This window comes from Homalodisca vitripennis, chromosome 4 (assembly GCF_021130785.1).
Source record: "Homalodisca vitripennis isolate AUS2020 chromosome 4, UT_GWSS_2.1, whole genome shotgun sequence".
NCBI lineage: Eukaryota > Metazoa > Arthropoda > Insecta > Hemiptera > Cicadellidae > Homalodisca > Homalodisca vitripennis.
The window spans coordinates 31,543,059-31,570,516 of record NC_060210.1 but is presented as its reverse complement, the minus strand read 5'-3'; the positions used below and the strand labels follow the sequence as shown (position 1 = coordinate 31,570,516).

At 32.7% G+C, this 27,458-nt stretch overlaps 1 protein-coding gene across 1 annotated transcript; it reads left to right on the top strand.

Moving 5' to 3' along the window:
- The first annotated feature begins 2,351 nt into the window (after positions 1-2,351).
- Positions 2,352-16,992, top strand: LOC124359108 (tetratricopeptide repeat protein 1). The gene is made up of 6 exons (XM_046811561.1): positions 2,352-2,540; positions 7,559-7,926; positions 9,941-10,114; positions 11,648-11,833; positions 12,747-12,801; positions 16,797-16,992. The coding sequence occupies exons 2-6, from the start codon at positions 7,564-7,566 to the stop codon at positions 16,910-16,912; spliced, it is 894 nt and encodes a 297-aa protein (XP_046667517.1). The 5' UTR covers positions 2,352-2,540; positions 7,559-7,563; the 3' UTR covers positions 16,913-16,992.
- Positions 16,993-27,458: the final 10,466 nt, after the last annotated feature.

The following is a 27,458-nucleotide window of genomic DNA, read 5'->3' as shown; positions in this document are numbered from 1 at the left end:
CTAACAAAGTAGCTTGCAGTTTTTATAATCTTGCAGTGTCAAAATATAATACAAACAAGACAAACGGTATAACAAAATAAAACCATCAATATAATCAACCGATACTGATCAATTATTTTAAAATAACTAACTCGTAACAAAACATTTTCTTATATGAAAACAGTCCCGAGCATCTGAAAGTCAAACGTTCTTTTTTTAGGAACATACTCGTATTTACTCTAGAATATAACATAGGCTTTGGCACTCCTGTCACGGATGCAGGTTCCAAATGTATGGAATAAAAGTAGAAGCTTAAATCAGAAACCGATAAAGACGATCGTTCAAAAATTATGATTGAGTTCAGAGTCCATAAGCTGAGAGGGAAGGCCTTTTTCTCTAAGCCTTTTTTTCTCTAAGCTGAGAGACAAAAGAGACGGATTAGTAACTATATCCTTTGATTGCCAAAAGTATATGGTTCTACCAAAAGTGCCAGATAAAGCTGATTACTGTAGTAGGCAGTTATATACTTTATAATTTCACCATCTTTGTAGGTGCTTAAAATGATAAAATAACTGTGGAAAATACTTTTATCTACATATGGAAAGAAAAGGACTTCACGAAAGGCTGTAATGAAATTATAGCTCATCAGTATTTCACTGACTATGTTTATTAGATCTGAAATGTTGCACGTCTACACGTTTATGTGCCGATAGCTGGGGAGGTCAAAACAGGAATTCAACAATGATCGCAATGTGTCAACATGAATGATCGCAACATTGCTCTAGTTCATGTCAATCAACTTGAGGTAGCTTTTCAAATCCTAGGACATTCATTTCTCCCTTCCGATCGGGTGTTCGATAGGATAGAAAAAGTCGTGAAAGATATCCCTGTAATTTCAAGCCTACAGAAGTAACAGAAGTATGTGGATATGTTTAAGTACCACGGGACAGTTTTTAAACTGGGACAAGACTTTGTAAACTAGGATTGGAAATCAATTTTCAACAGACAAAAAACTGGCACTTCAAGTTTTCTCAAGCAAAACATTGTGTTATTGAAAGGGGGAATATACAGTAACGGTAAGAGGAAAATGGTCCTACAATAGCGACCATGGTACTGACAAATCCGTTACTAAGAAAGGGAGGAAATTTAATACATTGTTACTGTCAGAGATACTTGTCATTTTGTGGATGTCCAGTAAAGAAGGCAAAACTGAGCGATGTTGAAAAGCTATTACAAAAACATTATGGAGATACATGGATGAATCTTCCACAAAATGAATTTCTCGGTCAGGTTCTTCAATCTAAAAATCAAGCTCCAGATGATGATGATGATGTGGATGGTGGTAATGAAGAGTACTCTGAAGAAAACAAACATGATTATGATCAGGACGTAGACCTTGTCGTCTAAGAGTTATCATAGATATAGTTAACAATACAATTAGATAAAGTGATAATATCGTATCCAAGTATCAGCTTATATAAATAAATTAATATAATTAGTATTTATGATTTGTACAGTTTTCATTATTTATCTTTTATTGATATGGTTTTTATAAATTGATATATTTTTGCAAATTTGTATTTATTGTATTGTAAACAACATGTGTATGTTGCACGAATTATTTACGAATGTCTTATTACCTTCCTGGTGATATTTATATTAAATGGTAAACCAAAAATATGTAATCGATAACAACTGACCATTTGCAGTGGAATGTCTGCTATAGTCAACAGCATGTTTTTTTTTGCAGTAGTACAACAATAATAATTGTTTAAATTAAATCTGTTAGATGACGGAAATTAGTACCTATCATTTCCTGTGCGGTGTAGGGCGTACCACAATGCGAGAATACGAGGTAATATAATTATACAGAGCAACAGAATAGAATTAGCACCAACTTTTGACATCGAATTTTTAGTCTTATAAATATTAATGACACATTTAATCATACACGCTATATGTTTTAGACAGTTCATTATTGTGAATTCTTTATTATTATTAATTAAATCTTAATTGGAATAAACGTATATTTGCTAGTCAATCTTTAATTGACTAAAATTGAACCTCTCTGGCACACACACGCACGCGCGCACACACACACACACACACACACACACACACACACACACATTATTAATAGGAATTATGGGTCATAAATCACTCTCAAAATAAATTAGGGGTCTAATATTGTTTTATTTCTTAAATAACTAGTTTCAATGATAAAATACATATAATTATAACCTTTAACTATTCATAGGATCCATTATCAGGACTACTACAATAAAAAGTGTTAGTTTGCTTTCATACTCTTTGGTCGCAAGTCAGAAGTGATGAGATTTACGAACAGCTGTTTCACATTAGGCTGACTATACTCTTCTGACAGTGACAACTGACAACAGTAACGAGGGCTTTGTTATGTTTTGGACCGCTTCGAAGCATTCTTTTGAACTTAATCTTAAATTATCATTTTTGTGTTAAATTTAATAGTCCTATGTAATTAAATACTAATGATTAACTAACATTTTGTTGTTTCATTACATGGTGAAGTTGAACTTAATTTGGTGAGTATTAGTATTCTTCTTTGTTGCCTTGGAACATACTAGGTTAGTCACACTTTTCTTGAGTTGTAATCCCGAATACTGAAATGTAATTTAAAATAAATCTTTTTAATGTTACAAAATGTATAACAATGTTTTGAGAATTGAAATCCATCCTCTTCTTCAAATAAAAAGATAATTAGTACATCTAAATTAAAAAGCTTGGCAATGAACTGCTAATAAAAAACGGAAAGCAAACAAAGAAATAAAAGGAAGGCAGGCATTACACAATTTTAATCGTCGAAATGTGTTGTAAATGTTTTTAACATATAACAATGGCAAACGTTCAGATTGCTATTATCCTTTCAAACCTTCATTAACAAACTAATTCTAATAGTGTATCTAATTCTACCATTCCTCTCATTAATAGATTTTCATGCTTAAATAGGTTCATATCCTACCACCACAGCTAGAAATAAAACTTTAAAACAAGTTTACTGTTAGGAATGTAGGCATTCAGAAACTGTCCTAGCTATAGCCTAAAGAAACAAATGCATATGCTAACAGTAAAAGGGTAGACTTTAACCCTAGAACGGTAACGCCTATTTGGCACACATAAATGGTAACGCGTAGTCTCTCAGACTACTTTAGGGAAAAAATGAATACAAATTTATAAAAATTAAATTAAAGTTAAATTGATTTACAAATTATGACATTATTTACATCTTAGAGGTCATGTTTCCTAAATTTTTTTTGATTTCAGTCTTTATTGGAACACTTAACACAGCATTCCTTGGTGCTCCAAGCAAATATGCTTATAACATTTTGTGCACTGGAATCGAGTTATTCTCCATTTTTTCGCTGGGCAAACTGCACAAATCTTCCTTGTTCCTGCTTCTTCAATAACATTTTGAGCCTCAGATGTTGATGGGCCAACAACATCTTCAATGTTGCGTTTGAGATTCCTTGATAAATTTGGCAGTTTTTGGCAGTTCTTCCTGAATGTGCGGAGTTGTTAGTTCAACACATATTTCTTTAGCAAATGCCCTTCTTGTCATTGGTTTTAATTTTTTTGATAATGCCTGATGGACATAAATAACAAATGAGTTGATCAAAATTATCAAAAAAACTTTTCATCATGATCAATTTCTTGTTCATCACAATCACTTCGTTCAAGTTCAGATAGTATTTCTCTTATTTCAAAACTAGTGTTCAGTGGATCAGCCATGGTTAGTTGACCATCCACGATAAAAATTATCACAAAAACTAACACTACAATCGCTTTTTTCATATATTTACTCAGGAACAAAAAAGTAACATAAACGGTAACGCGTAGTCTACCAGACTACTATGGTCTCACTGAAATTAACTAAGTGAATGAAACAAAATGAAACCCTATCCAGCATTGACCTTGGCTGGCAGGGGGAAGGTATTGGTATTGGGGGGTCGGTCACGTCATGCACCTGCCACCTGGACCGGTTTTTATAGCTTGCGTCGTCTGAGAGACTACACGTTACCATTCTAGGGTTAATAAGTAGCCTACACTCGTTGTTCGGTTGTGTTTATCGAATAGTTCAATTGTTTTAATCCAATGGAATAATTTGATGTTACAATTTATTTAACTTAGCATATGATTTCAACTTGCTAGTTGTAGTAATTTCAATGTAAAAAATAAACAGCAAGAAGTAACTAATATTTTGAAACCATCAATAAATGAAAAGATTTATTGCATTGGTAATGAATATGGACCTGGTAAAGATGAAAAATATTGAAGACTACTGGAGTAAAAAAAAAAATAGAGCTATGACCTCTTCAAGTACCATGTACTGTACATAAAAAGAGTTCAGTTACTAAGTGGAATATTTCACATCAGATCGAAAGAAGTTTTGTGGTATCCATCCATACTGTGACCGTGGCACCAAGTAAGAGTTTTTTATGACTATCAATTACCAACTAAAGGAATATTTTGGAGCTGATCAGAATCAATTGATTAGTTACTTATTGGGATGAAGAACCGTTGTGTTTTTATACTGTTTTTTTTCTATACAGGTCTGTACCTTGTTTTGTTACATTATGTGATTCTCTAGTTCATACAGATTAAATTGATATATAATTCTATATGTTTTCTGTTCATTGTGTATTTCTTATCAATTTTGAAATGTTTATGAACAAAACTGTAAAAATTGCTGTACATCATTCTGGGAAATTAATCGTATCAGTTCCTGAGTTAAGAATTCTTCAAATGGGGTAGAAGTCTCATCAATGGCAGTTATAATGCCACTAGAATCGTGAACTTATGGTTGTATGGGGGTTTGTTATTTATATCTGTCCACCCAAGTTCGTGGTCTGTTAGCTTACTTTTTCTTTTGCATTTTGGAGGTCTAGGCCTAATTACATTTTCTTTATTATGTATAAGCAATTCTTCATAAATTGACTGTTCATTGTCACTCACTAACCCTATCCAGTTCTTGGCCTACATCTTCAGAACTAGGCCTAGAGTAATTGTCAATTTCAAAGTGTGGGTCAGCCTCAACATTATCAATAAACAGATCCTGGAATCATGGATTTACCTTTGTTTATATGTTCCTAATTTTTATAGTTTATATAATTCTAATTTTTTGCTATTTAATATATCTTTTAATCTTATATATGTTTTCTGCCTGCACTCCTTTTGTAGTTGCATTAGTTCTTGTTTTTTTCTTCATTTTTATTTCCTTTGGCAACCGTTAAATGACAACAGTTAATTTTTTTATTTTTGTCGATTTATCAATGATTTTGGAAAAGCATTTCAAAATATTAAATAAATTTTTTATTTAAATTATTGTACTTCTAATTCACAAGGGCTAAAATACTTCTTTCTATGTTTCCTTTTTTTATTAACTTAACTTTTAAGTAAAATGGCTATATTTTAACTCATGGTTTAAGCTGAGATTTTATTTGTAAAATATATTATCATGACACCATTGCTGTGTATATTTATACATTCTGTTGAATAAAGTGAGTTTGATTTGAAAATAATTATAGTTAGAATGTTTTTCTATTAAATAGTTTCCAAGTATTTTTAATCGATATTTTTGTACGCAGATTAGATTGTCATATTGGCTGCTTATTATACTGCAGCCACTAGAACCCTTAAGTAGTGAAAGCAAAATGTTCAATATTTCAAGTTGGCATTTCAAGCATAGCTCAATTGGTTCTTGATATAGTCTATCCTGCGTTTGCAAACGCTCAGAAAAATCTCATGGAGTGACATTCACCATCTTCGAACTATATTTTGTCTAAATACCAACAAACTGATACAATGGAGTATCAAAGGAATCGATTGAGTATAACAAATCCACCAAATTTCACATGTTAACACCTTCAATGCTGGTCTATACTGAGTGACATTGTCCTTAAGTATCATCCTCTGTGTCGTAAGGTGACTACACACTCCATATGTTAACACCTTCAATGCTGGTCTATACTGAGTGACATTGTCCTTAAGTATCACCCTCTGTGTCGTAAGGTGACTATACACTCCATATGTTAACACCTTCAATGCTGGTCTATACTGAGTGACATTGTCCTTAAGTATCACCCTCTGTGTCGTAAGGTGACTACACACTCCATATGTTAACACCTTCAATGCTGGTCTATACTGAGTGACATTGTCCTTAAGTATCACCCTCTGTGTCGTAAGGTGACTACACACTCCATATGTTAACACCTTCAATGCTGGTCTATACTGAGTGACATTGTCCTTAAGTATCACCCTCTGTGTCGTAAGGTGACTACACACTCCATATGTTAACACCTTCAATGCTGGTCTATACTGAGTGACATTGTCCTTAAGTATCACCCTCTGTGTCGTAAGGTGACTATACACTCCATATGTTAACACCTTCAATGCTGGTCTATACTGAGTGACATTGTCCTTAAGTATCATCCTCTGTGTCGTAAGGTGACTACACACTCCATATGTTAAAATATCATATAATATTACTCAGCTTGTTCACAAATCTGTTTATTTACCGATTTTCTCATTGAAATTATGGTTTAATCCATAAGACCAGTGTAAAAGAGTATTCACTATGCTCAGCCAAGTTCGATGAAGTGACATGTAACATCATCAAACTCGATGTTGCCGATATAGGTATGAAGTTTTATGGAAATATCAAGTCAAAGTTTCTTTTCAAAACACCATGCGGACAGACAGACAAATCAAATTTCTAACCCCTCAAATGATTTGCTGTTTTAACGCTCAGCCAATCACTGAAAATAGCAAAGGAACCTTTAAAGTGATGGATTTAGCATGCATTTAGAGATTTTTTTAAATTCTGTTTTTCCAATCTTTAATTTATTTTCACTTAGGCTACTTGGAAGAAAAAGTAATTTAAAAAAGTATTTTTTTAAAGCTGTATTGGTATTGGTGGCTATGTTCTAAACGTAGCCACACTGTATGTGTAAGTTATATCTGCATGCCAAACCACATGCATCGTCAGATGATGAAACAATATAAAGAAATATTATTAGTTATTGATGACATTTTGGTGTGACAAGCATTCCAGTTTGATTCTCAATGGTGATAAATTAATCTATTCATGCATTCCTACGTGTTTGCGGCACTTTCATGAATTGTAATGTTCACAATAAATACCAGAACAATACAGATATTTCTGAATGCCGCGATTAGCATGATTCCGATGTTGATATCCGAAGTCTGTCACTTTTTCACCTGCCCTTGCACTAACCCAAATAACATAGGATAAAATTTATCTTTGTTGTTTTTTTTATCAAATGTGAACACTGTGTTGGAGAGAGCTTTTTTATATTCAAATGTTACAAAATATTATGCAGGTGTACTCTAGAAATCACATTATTTTTTCATGTAGCACACTCCAATATTATGTTATCAGATTCTTGCCTGGTTCTATAATAATATATTTAGTGGAATGAGGCTCGAGAAGAAATTGTCTTTTTTCTTAAATCACCTAATATTGTCAGGTTTTGTTGAATTCCAAAATAAATGATGGGCTACTATTTGTGATTCTTTTATACAGATAATATGGCTGAATCAATACCTAACTCAAGTTTGGAAACCAGCAAGGCTTCAATACCATCAAATGAAGAACTCATTGATTCTCTGGTTTCTGGATTGGAAGAAACTATTATGAGTGATGAAAGTGAAAAAGTTACTAATATGTCAAACACTTTAAAAGAAGCCAGTGCCTGCAAGGATTCTGAAAATGAGTGCATTAATTTAACAAGTAGTGAAAATAAAGTGGTGGAGCCAGAACTTGAACAAGGAGAAGATAGTCATGGAGAATCATCTGACAAGGACTTAAACATACCATCTCTGGAAGATGATTTGGTGGATGAACTGGCTCTAAAAGACCTTGAACTGACATATACTGAAGAAGATAGAGAGGTGAGTTTTAGAAAAGTTGATTGCTATGTATCTTTGATTTCATAAACGCTGTTCTGAACTAGAAATTGTACAATTCAGAATCTGCACTTGACTCATTTCATTTACTGTATAATTTCTTGGTAATTCTAAGCAATATATGGGTCAACCTCGATTTTTCTCATATTACAATATAATGTTCCAATAGTCAATTAGAAAAGGAAATGACTAGAATTTCTTGCCGGAAAGCAGTTATAGGGAGCAGGCAACTCATATTACAATATAATGTTCCAATAGTCAATTAGAAAAGGAAATGACTAGAATTTCTTGCTGGAAAGCAGTTATAGGGAGCAGGCAACCGCGAGAATTACCTATTAGTGATCAGGGGCACTGACGTGATCTGGGCTTCAAATTTGGAACTACTCGAGTTAATTTTTTTTCTAAAAGAGCAAGCAGCGCAAAGCGCTGCGCAGCGGGCAAGCATCGTGCGTGATCTTCGTATATACTGAATTGATTCAGGCCAAAGGAATGACACAGATTCCTTTACCAGATTTTTACGGAGATTTTGTATTGGGCGGATTATATTGGTTTACTTTGCTTTCCAGCATGTAATTATGTGTTTAAAACTGTTTTACATACATTACCTACATTATATTGTAATATGTAATAACAATTTATCAGAAATTTTTAATAAAAAAAAGGATCACGCACGATGGCTGCCCGCTGCGCAGCGCTTCGCGCTGCTTGCTCTTTTAGAAAAAAAATTAACTCGAGTAGTTCCAAATTTGAAGCCCAGATCACGTCAGTGCCCCTGATCACTAATAGGTAACTCTAAGCAATATATGACCGTTCTGGCGGTTGCCTTCTCCCTATAACTGCTTTCCGGCAAGAAATTCTACTCATTTCCTTTTCTAATTGACTATTGGAACATTATATTGTAATATGAGAAAAATCGAGGTTGACCCATATATTGCTTAGAATTACCAATTTCTTTTTATTGGTGATATACATAGGCTATCTTGTAACACTTAATAAGCCTAGGTTAAATAAAAAAAAACTTAGGTTTGTAGAACGTAAATTTAATGAAAAAAGTATTTTTTTAATTTAATCCATGTTTTAGTAGTAGATTACAAGGAAAGTATTAGTGGCTCATTCCACTGTTATATAAGGGTTGGTACTATTTTTTTTGTCGCATTAAAAAGCATTGTAGCACTTTTTACAAATTTTTTTGGAGCATTAAAATGTTTACAAGTATGGTTAAAATTGATCTAATTTTTATTTTGTTATTCTTATACAGGTTTAACTTGTATTTTTTATATTCAGTAATTTACTTTTTGTATGCTGGAAGAGTGTAAAAATATATGGCTTTGTTATATATCGGACATGTAAAGTGCAGCTTAAGATTGCGAAATGAACTAAAAAAACTCAGCTCAGTTACCCAACCTATCAAGCTCAATTTTTATATTTATAGTGTTCTGGATCTTATAACAGATATATTTAATAAAGAACAGTAACATATAAACTTATTAAAAAAAAACAATTTGGTCCCACCATTCTATTTTTATTAGTTTTCTATTATTATTATAATATAGAGAAATATTTATTTTAAGCCCTTTACAATTTTATATATTACATATTTATAGCAAGTTATTAGGCTACAATATAACAATTGGATTTTCAACATTTATTTGTCCTTGGCAGACTTATAAGACATTGTCAGCATGTATGTATTCTGTGAACATTTACACAGGCAAAATCGTACATGTTCTCTTCATATTAAGATCTTTCATTGATTTTTAATTTAGAGTGCACTATTGCAAGCACATTTAACTTTTCTTTTACTTAAAAGTATTCTAAATAGAATGCCATATATTTTTTGTACTAAGTAGGATGATTAGTTATACAACCAATCCTATTTATGAAGAGACTATCACTGATTTTTAATTGTATATGGAGTGTAGCGTAAAATACATGTTTTAAATTATTTTTTTTGATGCAAGACAAAATAATTGTCATCATCTGATTAATGATATTTCAGAGACTACATAAAGAAGCAGTTGTTTTTAAGCAGACTGGCAATGATCTCTTTAAGTCTGCACAATATCGAGAATCAGCCCACGCTTACACGCAAGCCTTGCGGACATGTCCTCTGAGATATGCCAAGGATCGGGCTATATTTTACTCAAACAGAGCTGCTTCAAAAATGAAATTGGTAAGTAAAATGGTAGGCCTGTTTTTAACACATTCAAAGATGACATTTAGTGTTATGTTGACAATTTTAATACTTTATGGACAAGTTTGTTATAAAATGATTTTTTTTTTAATCTTTCAATTATTTGATTTGAAATAATTATACGTTAATCTTAACAAAAAGTGGTGTTTCATGGTCTGTGTTCACACAATAAACAGACCAGAATATTAAAATGAAATTTTTTATACATCCTCTTTGTGAAACAAGAACTAATTTTTTGACCAGAAAAAGAACTTGAACTCAAGCTTGTTAAAATTTCGATAAAACTCTTGTTTGCCGAGTTCTCTGATTTGGATAAATTCCAATTGAGATTTAAGCGTAAATTATAATATCTACATTAGTTTAATTTAATTGTTATTTGTTTTCTAGTGGGACATTGGCAATATAAATTCTAAGAGAAAGCAGAATAATAGAACCTTTTGTTGTTAAGGAGTATTTTGTCAGAAAAATTTGTTTCACCAAAACTTAAAAAGATGTTGAGACTTAACTAACCCTGGTGCAAAATTTATGATGGACAGTAGTATCGAAAGTTAGTTAGATTTTAGTTTTCTACTATATTTTTCGTTATTTGGTTTGATAAGTCTAGCATTTTGAGACTACTGTTGTTGAACATTTATCATAGAGGTTAAGTTCATAAAAAAGATTTTTCCATTCGGCTATAGAAATCTTTTTTTAACCACAATGTTTTGTATTATATTTATAATATATCTATATTAATAGAGTGAAAGAAAAGTTCATAGCGGTTAGTAAAATGTTTATATTTTGAATTTTGTTATGGATATTTGAGTTGTGGGAATTACACTTACATTACTGTGTTAAAAATGAAATTGAATAGTGAAGACTTCATATAGATTTTGGAGTTGAATAGGAGGCACTGGCCTTGACTTAAATGAAGAAACTGAAATTGTGTAAAACAAAGAGTTATTACTTTCATGATATTGTTCCAGATAGCAATTAAACCTTTAAAGGAATTCCATCAGATGCATGTACGTTTTATGTAGAAATTAAATAGTTGTTCTGTACCTTGATATCACGTCAAAAACATTGTTGTGCACCTGTTGAGACAATAAGAATATCTCTTCACATACATTTTGTAGTCTTGCTGTCTCTGTATCAAAACGATGAAAAGAGTTTGATTTGAGCTTCGTCATCACCAAATGTTTTATCTCCAGATGAACACGACTCCAGATTCCAGGAGTTAAGTCTGTGACTGTGTCAGATTTCAGACGCTGCACTAATAGGGAGGTGAACTGGAGCTAAACTCAATAACAACTAAAAAATTTAAATTACTGAAACAAATGACAGTTGAGAATTATGTAAGAAACTATGCATGAGCATTGTCTGCTTTATACTTCTTTGTGTATGTAAGTCTGTTTCTTTATCCAACTCATGGACTAAATAACACAAATATTTACAAACACGGTTCTATAAGCCTCCCTATGAACAGGATAAAGTATTTGTTTGTATCTGTAATAATGGTTAATTTGTCACCAGGAACTGACCGAGTCAGCTATTGAAGACTGTACTAAGGCACTGGAGCTAGATGAGAATTATTTGAAGGCTCTCTACAGACGAGCTCAACTCTATGAGGTCACTGATAAGTTGGACGAAGCATTGGTAGATTACAACCAAATTCTTAAAATAGACCCTCTCCACAAAGATGCCATGTATGCTTCCAAGGTTAGTTACCTTTATCTAACATATTTATTTATTGCAAAAGACTTTGTCTTAACATTTTATTAGATTTGACTGTATAGGAAGGTACTAAAAATTAGTTTGCACAAAAATTTATGCGTAAACTGTTTTTAACTGAAGTAAATGAGGACGGGGCTTTTTAGAGTGATTGATACTTTTTAGCTTAAAAATATTGTGCGGTTTTTTGAAGAAATAGGCTACGGTCACATAATGTAATGTCTTTTTATTATTAGAACATTATATGTTATACAGTTTTACAGAATATTTTACATTTTATTTATGGTTTTTGTCTATGGCCATTTTATTCTCGAGCATAGCAAGACCCGTAATCTTTTTTGGATTCAAATTTTTTTTCCTTCCTGAAAGTGAAATCTACACTAAAAGGAATAACATTTGAGACAGTTAAAGCCATGAAGGAGATCATGAACATGCTCTCAGAAGAATAAAAATATTGTTTTTACCCGTTGGAACTTTTATGAAGTGTTATTGGAAGAAAGCTAGTTATACTGTAGAGGGTTATGTTAAAAGTTGCAAATAAGTAAAAATAAATTTTTTATAGTCCTAATGTGGTATTTGTTTTAGCCAGATATTGTATACATCTTTAGAGAAAGTTGGTGGGCTTTTGATAAACATTAATATGACTGCCAGTTAATAAGGAGTTGTAGCAAACACTTAGTATACATTGGCTTTAATAATTGAATATGTATCTTTAGTCTGATATTTCATAATGGTAATAATTAATAAAACCTATCTTTATCCCAACTGTTCCAAAAGAGATCTTTACAGGAGTTTTATTGCTTATTCCGCCATTCCCATCATCTACAGATAATTTAACTAGCAAATTGATGAGAATGGATCCTTTATATTTTGTTATTAATATTATTCAATTAATTTTCAGAGGCTACCTAGCCAAATACAAGAAAGGAATGAGAAATTAAAGACAGAGATGTTAGGTAAGTAAAATAAATAAAAGTAACATGTATACACTTTATTTTAACTGTCTTGAATAATTACCTTTAGTTTTACCCTTTTTCAATTATACTATCCAAATTTTATGACTTCCTCATCTTGTGACATTAATAATAATAACTGTACTTAATGGGAGTCTAACTCCATTTCTTCTTTTGTTTCCTATGTTTCAAGGGGAGGGGGAAATCTCTACCAGATACCTAAAGGGCTCTACCTGTCCTCAGCAGCTCTTGCAGGGTCTTCTAGCTTTCTAGCTCTTTTCTTAGTTCAATCAGAACTCTTCTCCATATTCTTCCTTCTTCAAACCCTTGTCTCATCCTTGGCTTTGCACCTCATATATTCTCCTAATCATTCTTGTAATGCCTTCCCAGGCATCTTCATTCTCCACCATTCTCTTAACTTTTCACTCTGCTTATAAAAAATATATAAATATTAGGATATGAAGGACCTTTAATGTTTTAATAAAAAGTAAAAGTGCTTCAGAAGAAACAAGAAATGTTTAACACCAATTATTATTAATTTTAACCCATACAAGAAAACTTATCAGAAGGCAATCAAATAGACTAAGGGTTATGGTGGTCATTAAAAGAATTCAAAACAAATATAACTGTAAGGGAAGGAACTCATTTTTAAAGTACTTCAAAACAACCAAACAATGAACGTATTGAAATATAAAGGTGGCAATATCGTACTACCTTCATCATAGCATACATTATTCCTTTGTTGATATTAATGAACTTGGGTTTACATAGTCTAAACTTAAAAGATGACTGTGTGATGACCGTTTAGTGAGGCTTTTAGAGCACTACTCCAATTGTGTAGTGGATCCTTTAGTAAATATACAAGAGGCTTACTCACTTCCATTTGGAAGGTGGGGCAAATGCCTCTATTTAATACCTGTATTTAAAATAAATTATCTTCCACTACTAAACAATTGTTGGCCAATACCAATCCTACCAGCAATTTTTGAAAGAAGCTTTTGTTACATTAATTTAATGTTGTAAACCTATTTGGACTGATTGGGACTTGACAAAACCAGTTGGTTAATCTTATGATGGGGGGAGTGGTGGTTTGGTGGAAGCTAACCTATTACAACTGTGTCAACAACCTGATTCACAATTTACAACAAAACAATATACAGTTTCTAGTTTTCATCAAAACTTAAATGACTACACTGCGATGATTTCTGATAAAGTAACAGCCATAGCCAATATAAAATGTCTTGGAATATTGTACAGGGTGGGGAGAGGAACTTGCTTTTGAATTGGGCACCGTGATGCGACTGACGTTCCGAGGAGGATGGGAGTAGGCACATTCGAGAGTGGGTCGTAGGTTTTTAATCCACTCAGTTTATAGTCTGTTTCTCATAGTGGATACAGGTGGAGCATACGTTCGGTGTTGGAGTGTATTTTTTAAACGGATGCTCAATCTTTGCCATACGGTGTACAGTCCATATTTGTTTTAATATTGCGTGCTGTAGTTGTGTTTCTGGCCAGCAGGTTTTGGTCCAAGGGTAAACAACTTCAGAGTAACTGGTGATGTGAAGAAATAATTAGGCCATAGTTTTTTTTTAATAAAACCAATAGGTGGTTTTGGAGGATTCTTATCATTACATCGGTATAATTTAAGAAGTTTTCTTGCCAACACTCGTTAGGATGGATGTGGGAGAAGTATGGTTGCAGCAGGACGGTGCTATAGCACACACAGTGCGAGTGTCAGTGGCAGTTTATCATTTCCCAGGACATCTTATCTCCATAAATGTCTATCAGCATTGGCCAGCACAGTAGCCTGATTTAGCACATTGTGTTTTTTTATGGGAGCTTATCTCAAGTCACTGGTTTATAATGTTTGTCCCAGAATCCTGACTCAACTGAAGAACACATTCTTCAAGCTATCGCCAACATGCTGGAAAAAAAGGTGAATGAAACTTCAGAGTCTGAGTAGCGCAGTGTATTATCAACAATGGACGCCATATGCCTGATGTCATATTTAAAACTAACTTAAAATAAAATTTTGTATTTTATGATATAAAAAGAATTAAATATGTATCTTTCAGTTTAATTTATAAATAATCAAGTTCTTCTGCCTCACCCTGTAGATAGAGGTTTAACAAAATATTCATCTGGATAAAATTTAAAAAAAGTCTTTTATTGATTGATTTCTCCCATATATTTTATTAAATAATTATGTTGGGAAATTGTTGTAATCTCTCATTCCACAAATTTTTAATTCTATGCCCATGGAGAATCCTTCAAGTAGCTAGCACAGTCCCTTGACTTTGGCTAATTGATACAGTAGACCATAACTTTGAGTGTTCAGGTATATCCACAGGGCAGTAACATTAACAAACAACCTCAGAGATAACTATAGTGTTGCTATATTAAACTACAGGGTGAGGCAGTGAAACGGCACGATTTTGTAAAACCACCAAAGATTTATTTACAAGTAAAATCATAATAGTTGAACATGGATCTCAAGTACAAGAGTGGATAGAAATTAAAGATTTAACTTAAAAAACAATCATTTTTTAAATATGGTGTCAGTGAGGTGTCGTCCTTGGTTTTGCACACATTGTCTAAGCCTGAGATGAAATTGTCCCATGATGTTTCGTAGCATCTGTACTGGAATGTTGTTAATTTCCTGTCGAATTCGCTCCTTCAGGTCTTCTTTTGTTCTTGGTGGATTTTCCTGGAAGACTTTGCACTTGAGGTAGCTCCAAAGAAAAAAGTCTGGTGCCGTCAGATCTGGTGAACGGGCAGGCCAGGGGAAATCGCCATTCCTGCTGATTAGACGTCGTGGAAATGCAAGTCTGAGCAATTCCATTGAGACATTAGCAGTATGGCTTGTTGCACCATCTTGCTGGAAGAGTGTTTCAGCATCTGGATCATGTCGATCAATTCCAGGCAGACCAAAAATGGTCAACATGTCAGCATAACGTCCAGAGTTTACCGTCACTGTGTTGCCATCTTCATTTTCAAAAAAATAGGGCCCCACGATTCCACGAGATGACATTGCGCACCAGACTGTTACTTTTTCAGAATGGAGAGGTTTTTCATGAAGTTCTTGCGGGTTATCTGAGGACCAATATCTGAAGTTTTGCTTATTTACGTACCCACTAAGATGAAAGTGGGCTTCATCACTCATCCATAAGTTATGCACTCTTTCTTCATTTCGTTCAATAACGTTAAGCATTGACTGGCAAAAGCGTATACGGTTATTGTAGTCAATTGGTTTAAGGGCTTGCACTACCTGAATTTTGTATGGATGATAGTGAAGGTCACTCTTCAAAATCCGTCTTACTGATCGATTGCTGAGACCAAGTTCTGTGCTGTGCCGTCTCGCGGATTTTCGCGGACTTCGTCTTAACGCTTCGCGCACACGATTAATGTTCTCGGGTGTCCGGATTGTTTTTGTGCTGCCGCCTCTTTTCTTTGTTGTGCTAGCAGTATCTTCAAAGGTTTTAACCCAAAGGAGAATGGCTTTCCTTGATGGCACGGGAGCCCGTGGCGGCAGGTTGAATTCACAACGAAAGGCGCGTTGAGCACCAACCACACTATCCGCGTTTTTGTAATATGCCTTTACGGCATATGCACGTTGCGCACTCGACCAACGCTCCATGGCTACTGAAACTTCCACCACTCTAGATGCCCAAGGTCACTTCCCCCACTCTCACTCTCGCAACCCCCCTCCGCGCCCGACAACCACTATCGAAATCGTGCCGTTTCACTGCCTCACCCTGTACTTCAGGTTAGTGAACATCTCCAAATGTCAAAGCAATTGAAATGGGTCTAAGGTGGTACCAAATGAATGGAGCATTCTTCGTGAGAGATTTCTTGAATCCTCCTTAATTGTGTACAGACTGTTGTAATTTAATTTATTTCCAGTGCAATAGTGTTAAGACAATTATTTTATTAATTGGAAATACCTTGATGCATGCCTGTTATAACTTTGTTTTAATGTGACATTCTTGGTTTTTCAGGAAAGCTGAAAGACTTGGGCAATTTGTTTCTTAAGCCCTTTGGGCTATCAACGGAAAACTTCCAACTATCACAAGATCCTAATAGCGGTGGATACTCAGTAAATTTTAAAAGTTGAGATCAAAATGATGTTTATTTCTGCTCATGCCACTGTGTAACGATTGTAAATAAATAAAAAAAAATTACCACTATGTTATATATAGAATATCTTGATTACCTGTTGTACAATCCAGAAGGTGTGGGCCTGCCGTTCAAGCCACGTTTGAAGTTATGTGTTTAATATATCAAAAGAACACCAGAACATATCAAAAGAAAACCTGAAACTCCTGACCAACCCCTACCCAACCCTATCACAGTTTTACATCCTACTAAAAATTTACAAGAACCTAGTCCCCCCTCCTGGAATACCTGTAGTAGGAAGTTGTAACTCCATCACTGAACAAATTTAAATATACCTAGATTCCAAATTAAAACAAATAGTCACTGAACTGCCTTCATATATCAAGGACATCAACCATTTCCTGGAATGCCTAAGCACCAATATACTGTTGACAAGACAATAGTGAAACTATGTCATTTAATAGATAACTTTGTTGTGAAAAATGTAATAACTGAGTTACTGTTTATTAACAAGTAATATTATACACTACAATCTATACAGCCAGTTTTGTACATTCAGTTACTTATTATACTATGTTATGTCACTCACACTAAAACTATAAATTTCAATATTGTACTGTATTCTATTTCAAACTTTATTCATACAGTAATTTATTGTATGTTGTGTAATCTTCAAAATACATGGTTTGAGGCCTAGATACTTATAAAAAATCTGTACTTGTTGAAAGTTTACTTTGCTTTCATTGTAAACATGCACCCATTTTATCCTTTTAGTTATTGATTTTAATAATAGTTATTATATTAACTTTCCTCCTGGACTTGTTCTGATTGAATAAATTAATATTTTCAGAACTCTAACTCTGTATATGTTTAAAGACTTTATGAGAAAATAATATATAACATTTGAGTGACTATTGCTTTGCAAATATTGAATCCAACACTACAGAATATTTACCATCAGTAGAATTTCACAAGACCAGTTTGACAAAGATGGTTTACTATAACTATCCCTTGTTGGAAAAAAAAGGAAATATTTTGACAAACTAGATTTTTTGAACCAAACTCTCACATTTAGTAAATTTCAATTAACTTATGTACAAGACAAACACACAGCTAACTTTTCTGAGCTGCAAGTAAACAAGTCTCTTCTATTCTCACAATATATAAGGTTCCAGATATCCATTTCCACATACATAGTATATATAAGTTCAAGGACAAATTAGAAAATTCCTGATGGAACTTTGATTATGTAAGTAACCCTCAACATTGATGAATTGGAAATAAACAACATATCACTCTTGAATGAATGCATTAATTTTATTTATATACACTATACAATAACATGTTACTTATAAAAAGTTAAATTTAATTTTACAATCATTAACAATACTCCCATACTTGATCTGTACAATTCTATATACAGTTAATATTTCTCCTAATATAACAGAGAATAAACACACAATTTTATTTATATTGAAAAAGTAATTACTGACATCTCATTCACTTACAAAACAGAAACTGTAAAATATTTTTAACGCAACATTTGTTTTTAGAATCGGTACTTAGTTGAAGTAATTTATTTTATGTAGACAATTTTAACTGTAAATATTGCCACATTTTGTTTAAAAAATCTAACTTGATCTAATAACATCAATCTGAACCAATACTATTGCAACATTTCAATAAAATACATGTTCATGATTAAATATTAAGGAACATAAATTTAAAACTGTAATAGTTTTCCAGTTGTCTTCCACATTAAATAAACTCTATGTAAATAAGATAACAACTAAATTATAAGTGTGATCACAAAAGTAGTGCGTTATGAACAACTTTTCTGACAACATACTACATTGTACCAGCAAGAGATTATTTTGCACTTTACATGTAGAATTTAATTTACAATGTCTAAACAGGCATAGTAAACAACCTCAGGAGCTTATTGTATGCTTTAATCTTAATGTTAAAAGTAACCTTAAACATTGTAGTCCATTACGCAAACTAGGTATTACACGTAGGGCGGGGCGATAAAAAGAAGAAAAATTATTTAAATATGTATAAATTATTGAAATATCAGCGTTGATGTTGGGTTCCGCGTTAAGTGGACAGTATTGAGCATGGGGAGGACATGATGACACAGTGGTTGGATGTGGCCTGGAAGGTTCAAATAGTCACGTCGTTGCTATATCCCCATCCATACTACTCTTATAAACCTTTACTAATGTCAGTTAATCACCAACTAAGTAGTCTAGTTTTTGTTTAGTAGTAGTCTAGTAGCCTCATACAAAAGCCAAGTATCCAGATTTAAGTAAATTTGTGATATCTTTCACAAACTGTGAAAAATGAATTAATAGATCAATTTTATGTACATTTTTGAAAATAAAATACACCAACATTAAATGTGTGAGTAATTATAGTCTTGTCATCATGAAAACACGCCATGGGAAGTTCTGTTTTTTTTTTTACGTTTCTGTGTGGAGGAAGAGAGAGAAATTATTGAGTTAGAGGTGGGGGACAGCAAAAGGGTATTTTGTCTAGGGGATCAAAATAGCTTGTGCCAGCTCTGAGTCCTAGTAGTCAAGTGTTAGACTCGACATATCACATTGGAGACCCAGGTTCAAACCCTGATTCAGGCAAAACAGATTTTAAATTATTATCTTGGCCCAACATTGAAATGATGTTATAAAAAACTCCAATCTAAAGCATACTCGGAACACAAAATGTGGTTAATCTTTATTTTCAAAGAAAGTATCACAGCTCCTTTAGTACTCATGACAGTAATCAACAATGGGACAAGTTAGATTTCAAGGAGAACTGATTCACTTGGATGAATAGTTATTAATGCTGATTATTTAGACCCCAGATTACTTGGTAAAACTTACATTTTTACATTTAAAATGTTTCTTCCTACCATATTATGTGGTGTAGGTAATTGGAGCTTGGTTCGGTACAAAATATGGTGTCCCAATTCAAAAAGCTTGGTTCTGCATTCTCAGTAAAAGAAAATCAAAGTTACAAACAATTTAGTTTTTAACAAACAAAAATATATTTGTTCAATAAAAACTGTAAAACAGATTAAAGTAAAATGCCAAAATATAAGGGTTTATTGATAAAACTTTTGGTAATAATTTGTTTTGGACATAATTCTAGTGTCCCACATAATGAAATAGGCTATAAATATAAATTTTATTAACAGGTAGCCTAAATTAATTCTGTTGTTTTAAGGTTAAATAATTTTATTTTACAAGTCTAACTCAAAGATTAGATGCAAAAATTTTATCAGACAGCAATAAAGAGAGAAATCTCTGATAACACAACCACAACAAGGCACAAATTCACAAATACTCCTTTAACCTACACAGTTCACAGATCATACTAACATAGTTCTAAATACCCAGACATGGAGAAAGGTTCTACAAAGCAAAATATCAGTCTATTTCTTGCATAGCTTCGGAAATGTAATAAATTACATACGAAATCCAAAAGGGCAAAAGACATTGCTTTACATCTTGATCCTGAAAGTTTTTCTTATGTATATATTGTATTCATACACATCTATAACATGTATAATAGTAAAAACAAGAATATTATTTCTACACATTAGTTCACGATAAGGTTGAAAAAAAATATTAAAAACTGTGTACTTGCCTCTTAACCCTTCCCACGCGGCAAACGGATGTATCCGTTAGGCCTAATTTTGACCGAAACGCGGTAAATGGATATATCCTTTAAAGTCTATTTTGTGTTATTTAATAAATTGTAGTTGCCGTGGAATCTGCTAGAGTTCAAGGGAGTGTTGAATACTTGTTCCGAAAAGCAGATGTTACAGTTTTAACCTCATTGGCGCGTCGCAGTTGTGGGAGGGCGTGGCTTTGTCCCTCGTGGCGTGATTTAGCCTCAGTCTGCGGTGAACCATTACGCGGTAAACGGATATATCCCGGCACGGCATATTTTAGTTGCTTAATGCTGTTTTGCCATATTTCCTTATTTACTGTACATGTTCCTGTTGTATTTAGCATTATATTATCTTTTTATTTTATTATTACTTTATTTGTTGTGTCGTTATAGGCCTATATTGTTCTATGCAATGGCGAATCCTGACAATTTTTTGTAAAATTTGAAAATGTATTAAAAAATATAGGGGTCTGATTATTTTGTGATGCTGTATTATTTTCTATTCCTAATAGCCACCACTAACTAAAATAAAAATTAGAGTTGGTAAAATGTAAAAAAAAAATTTTAAAGTTAATTGCGCGTTATGAGTCAAAATTGAAAGATAAATTCTGCGTGGGAAGGGTTAAAACTGTTTCAAGATGGGGTGTGGTACTACCACAACTATTACGGAACCATTCCTCAGTTGGTAAACAATTAACATCAGATATCAATTCTGTAGTAGAAGAAATTATAGGTAAAGTTTTTCAAGCCTAATGATCATTAAGTTAAAATAGAGAGCAAAGTAGTTTAATGATTTGCTGTCATTAACTCATTTACATGGAATAAAACCTAACCTCTTGTTTTAATCAACTGCTTGTTGTTAAATTTTCTTGCTGGGTATGGACTTGGTTCGGTACTAGTTTCTCTTCATATAAAAAATAATTGGGATGTGAAACTTCACACACTAATAACATAAGGATTCTCTTGTTCTTCACATTTATGATGATTATATATTACATTTCAAATTCTGGCCTATCAATTAAACGTACAGGCTCTTTTTTTTCATTCATATCATGAATGGATTAATATCTAAGACACCATTATAATAGTCAAGAGATCTTAAAAATTCAATACTAAACATTACTTTCTTACACAGTATTACGCTAATTACATGAAATAGTGCATATGGCAAGTAATAGATGAGAAAACTCAATATTGTAAGGAAATGTATGATTTAACTATACCAATCAAACATTAACATTAGCAAATTTATACTAATTGTTCGTTATTAAAAATATAGTGTTTACATGATAGGCCGGCTTAAAAATTTGTGCAAGTGATCACTAACTATTCTAATGTATACATTTTTGATTTCTACAGTTTATAATGATTTGAACATTTAGACACAAGTAATAGCATTGAGTAAAGAAATATTGGTTTATGTAATCTATGTTTTCATCATACAAGAGAAACATTATATCGTCACATATTTTCATAGACACTCCAGTAATATTATGATTCAAACATACTCATGATTTACAAAAGCTTAATGAATAAGATAAATATAAGCAATGAATAAAAGCCAAGCTGCCCTTGTAAAAAGGTAGAAAAACTCATTAACATGTCTTTAATCTCATATTGTCATTGGAAAAATAAGCCATCGTCAAAGTAATAATCAGGTCTGGAAGTCTGAAATGTAGACCAATACTAAAACATATTTTGAATGTTTTATTTCAAGTAAATTTGTACGCATACATAATGTGAAATTCAAATTTGAAACAAACTTTCCCTTCTAAATTATTAAAAGGTATTATGAAGATTTGTATACATTCTTTTAGTTCCAATTAAAACATTGTTGATCTATACCAAGAGTGCTAGATAAAACCATACAAATCTAAAGAGCTTAAGAATGCTACGCTTTTTCCACAAATCATTTGAACAAATCTTAACTCATGCGATTATTTGTTTGAAGTTTATTTTTGACAATAGAAGGATTGTGAAGGAAACAGGATTTTTCCGGACATTTGCCATCGTTCAGTGAAACAAAAGATCAGTAACGCCATGTTTCAAGACCTGCAAAAAATACCCTTCTGTTTTTCTTTTTTTTTTGCTATTGGCCTTTGGTCAGTCATAGGTGGTTGATCGACGAATGCAGACATATTGTGACCTGTATTCTGTAGTTCAGTTTTAATGATTAGTATTGAGTTTAGTTTCTTATTAAGTGCATGTTTTAGAGTTAGTGAAGTTGACACACGACACAGTGGTTGTGATTCCTGACTAGGTGTGTCATAACACTCTGGTATGATTTGTTTGTTTGAACCTAGTTTGTAATTATGTGTTAGGTTAGTTATTTACCTGAAGAATAGATCAGATTGCAGATCTCGAAACGTAGTGTTGCTGATCTTTTGTTTCACTGAACAATGGCAAATGTCCGTAAAAATCCTGTTTCCTTCATGCGATTACCTAAATTGATTATCTTTTAATATTCTTCTCTTCTCTTCTTATATGATCTTCTCTTTATATAATATTCATTATGTTTTACCAATAATTAAACTTTTAAACATAAACAGTAAAAGGATGTTTTAAAGATCCATGCATTAAAGAAACATGTAAAGGATTAAAAGATGTTTTTAAATTACTTCAAGCTGCTATACAGAACAGTCTATGTGAAGTTCCTGCTAATAAAATACATCATGTTATGTATTTAGTTTCTAAAAACGAACTTATCCAATCAGTGTGTAAGTACTAGATTAGTACCATTTAGTTTGAATCGGCTAGAAACTATGACAATTATAGTCTCCACCACAATTTTGCAATGTTACTACTCAAAACTTTATATGGCTGCTATAGTGAAGCCTTATAAGATATTCAAAAACACATAAGGACAGATATTCAAATGTGTCATTTGGAGGTCAATGTTTGGATCAGTTGAGTTAAGATTTTTGAACAAATGGGTAAGGGAACCATCCTAAATCTTTATATTGGATAATACTGGTTTATGAACTGATCCAAGCTATGTGCAAATATTGTGTCTGTACCAAGTCTTGTTTGGATCTATTAAAAATCATGTCAATTATTGTGTTCACAATTATTTCCGTTATGTTGTGTATACCCAAAACTTTGTACCACTGCTATTTGAAAACTCTAAAATAACTACAAATACTGTCTCTGTATCTAGTTTAATCTGGATCTATTATAAATTATAACAGTTATCTTGTTCACAAGTATGCATCATATTGCATAAGCCTATACATACATCTATAAATTTTTTAATTCTGTGAGCCATGGTCGTAGAAAATACACAAACCTTTTGGAAGTTACATCATAGGGATGATTGCAATAAGCAGATTTATATACAATCTACTTAAAACTAATGTAAACGTATTAAATTTATAAACGATGCAAAGTCAATCAGACAGTAATTATTTCTTAATTAAAAATCACTAAAATAACTACAGAACACAATATTGTCAGAAACATTAACTAAGACAGTTGGAAAAAAAAATATATACAGGGTGAGTCAGAAATATGGTAAAATATTTTAAGACGTGATTGTAGAGCTAAAAGTAAGAAAAAAATGTTATATAAAGGTAGGTGCGGAAACGCTCCATTACTGAGTAATGGCTGGCGAAAGATTTTGCTTTGTTTTCAGTTCACCTGGTGAAATTAAGTGATTCTGAAAGGTTTTGTTCTTACTTTTAAACTCAAATAAGATGGATGTATAAAGAAAATCACCTGAAAAATCAAATAAAACCACTCTAGAGGTTGTAGTGTGAACATTTTTTGAGAAAAAGTATGAAATTTGCCAAAAATCTAATAAAAAAAATACCGTCTTAAATGTTTGATGTCGAATAACATTGTTAAATGACCAATAAACAAATGGTTTTTTCTAATACAGATTGTAGAGAATTTAATTCTGAAAACAACCATAATAAACAAAGTTAACTAAATGTGTAAAAAGTTATGATATTGACTCCTCACGTATCACACTACACAGCAAACTTTTGCTGTTTTATAATAAGGAATGAGTATCTGATTGGTAACAGCTGGTGAAAAATAAACATTTTTAGTTCAAAATTTTATTTTTAAATACAATAAACATCTACAATCGCTTTTAGTCTCACCGGAAGATTAAAAAGGATGCTCTAAATGACCTCCATTGTTCAAAATGCACGCGTTCAGGCGTCTTCTCATCAAGTTTCGGACCCGTTCAAAAACTCCAGGTGTCTGCTTAATGGTTTCTATTCCATTAGAAACGTTTAATCGGAGTTCTTCAATGGTATCTATTGGGGAGGAGTAAACTAATGTTTTTAAATGTCCCCAAAGGTAAAAAAGTCCAAAGGATTTAAGTCCGGTGATCTTGCTGACCATGAAACTGGTCCACCTCGGCCTATGGATTGATTTGTGAAACTCTCATTTAGGTGTCCACGAACAGCCAGAGAGTAGTGCGCAGGTACCCCGTCATGTATAAACCACATGTTTTGGCACAAATTCAGAGGTGCATCATCAAGCAGGTTAGGTAGCTCGTCTCTTAAAAAGTTCAAGTACACCACGCCATTATGCCTGGGAGGAAGCACGAATACGACAAAATGATCTGCTAAGATTCCAACCCAAACATTTACTGAAAACTGATGGGCGATTAGGTTTGATAGCATGAGGATTTCTGTCTGCCCAAATGTGGTTGTTATGGAAGTTAATGATAGCTGTTCTTGTAAAGTGAGCCTCATTGGTAAACAAAATTGTATTCAAAAAGTTTGGATCAGCACATTTTAACAGACGCCATCGACAAAAACAACATGGGGAGCGTAGTCTTGTGGCAAAAGAGTTGCTGGAACATGGAGTTGCTTGGACGTGCTGGAAGTGGTATGGGTGTAACTGGTACTCGTGTAGTATTCTCCGAATACTAGATTGGCTGACATTGAACTGTAGTGACAATTATCTAGTGCTCTTTTCAGGATAATCAGAAATTTTATTAAGAACCAACTCTTCTAATTCAACAGTCCTACATGATCGGGCGATGCCTGCATCACTATGCTCCAAAGACTTCAAAGAACCTGTTTCAGATAGGCGTTGATGAACAGTGGCAAAAATCTTGCACTTTGACACCTGCGGTTAGGAAAGTTCTCTTGCTAGACAGACGTCTTGCTGAAGTACTATTGCAGCGTCCCAAACCATACATTAAAATGAATGTATTCTAAATCAGAGTTTGAATACAGATAATATTACCTTCCATTTTTAATAAATGAAACACACAACACAAAATCACTAATAAAATGGATGGAAATAACTGGTTAAAATACTTAACACAAGCACATAGTATCTTTACAGTTTGTTGTTTTGTTCAACAATGAGGTGACATAATTATGTCATCTAATAATAAATGCCAAACTGATTATTTATTATTTAAAAATGTTTAAACAGTTGTTGTTTGAATAATTAATTATTACCAGCTGTTACCAATCAGATACTTATTCCTTATTATAAAACAGCAAAACATTGCTGTGTAATGTAATACGTGAGGAGTCAATTTCATAACTTTTTTACACATTTAGTTAACTTTGTTTATTATGGTTGTTTTCAGAATTAAATTCTCTACAATCTGTATTAGGAAAAACAATTTGTTTATTGGTCATTTAACAATGTTATTCGACTTCAAACATTTAAGATGGTATTTTTGTTATTAGATTTTTGGCAAATTTCATACTTTTTCTCAAAAACTGTTCACACTACAACCTCTAGAGTGGTTTTATTTGATTTTTCAGGTGATTTTCTTTATACATCCATCTTATTTGAGTTTAAAAGTAGGAACAAAACCTTTCAGAATCACTTAATTTTACCAGGTGAACTGAAAACAAAGCAAAATCTTTCGCCAGCCATTACTCAGTAATGGAGCGTTTCCGGACCTACCTTTATATAACATTTTTTTCTTATTTTTAGCTCAAAAATCACGTCTTAAAATATTTTACCATATTTCTGACTCACCCTGTATAGGGTGTTTTGCGAGAGGTTGACAAAACTTCAGGATGTGATAGTAGACACAAAAACAAGCAAAAAAGTTTATATAAACATTATCCTATCTCGCTTTGTTTTGTGTCTGTCTGTCCCTAAGTGTTTTTAATTTAAAAAATCGTATCTCAGAACCCGTTGGAGCAAATAACATGAAACTTGGCAGTCATGTTAAGCTAATTAAAGTGAAATATTAAAAAATTCCCAAAAACTGTTGACCCATGTAAAAATTGCAAGGATAATTATTTATAGCAAATTTAATAAAAAACTAATAGTACCAAATTTATTAAAATCTGTTGAGAAACAAAATAATTACATAAATTATAGTTGGTGAGTTTTTATGCTTTCTTACATGTGGAAAGTATATTTAAGTACAATTGCTAATTGCTTGTTATATATTGGTCTTCGCATCATTAACAACTGTTTTCTAGCTAACAATAAAAAAAATTATCAATTATTTCCTTAACAATAGTATTAAAGATGATTTCATTTCTACGGGTTGTTGTAAGTATTCTTTTAAATTTGGTTTTATCGGCATTCACTGGGACTATTTATTACATTACCGTAGTAACTATTTAAAAGGTGGCTATGTACAGCAATGAGGAGTATGCTTTTTATGAGGTCACCTGAAGTCTATAGTATTAGTAATAATAAATCTTTATTGCTGTAAACAATTTAAAAAATGGTATTGCATTAAGTAATTTTTAAATATTATTTAAAAAATTAATGCTACCTTAGTTAATCATAGGTACGCTCAATTACAAAGAGAGGTGTATGAAACAGATATTCCTGATATACAAGAATTGCTCCATGTGCAAGGAGGATATAACAGCATGAGGGGCTACTTCTGGGATCTTTGAAAGACCAAGAAATTCCTTAAACCG

Bases quoted from the DNA above. Each gene is read 5' to 3' on its own strand.
- LOC124359108 (XM_046811561.1), top strand. From the start codon at position 7,564: ATGGCTGAATCAATACCTAACTCAAGTTTGGAAACCAGCAAGGCTTCA. The intron at 10,115-11,647 runs GTAAGTAAAATG...ATTTGTCACCAG, and splicing joins CTGCTTCAAAAATGAAATTG to GAACTGACCGAGTCAGCTAT. The intron at 12,802-16,796 runs GTAAGTAAAATA...TTGGTTTTTCAG, and splicing joins ATTAAAGACAGAGATGTTAG to GAAAGCTGAAAGACTTGGGC.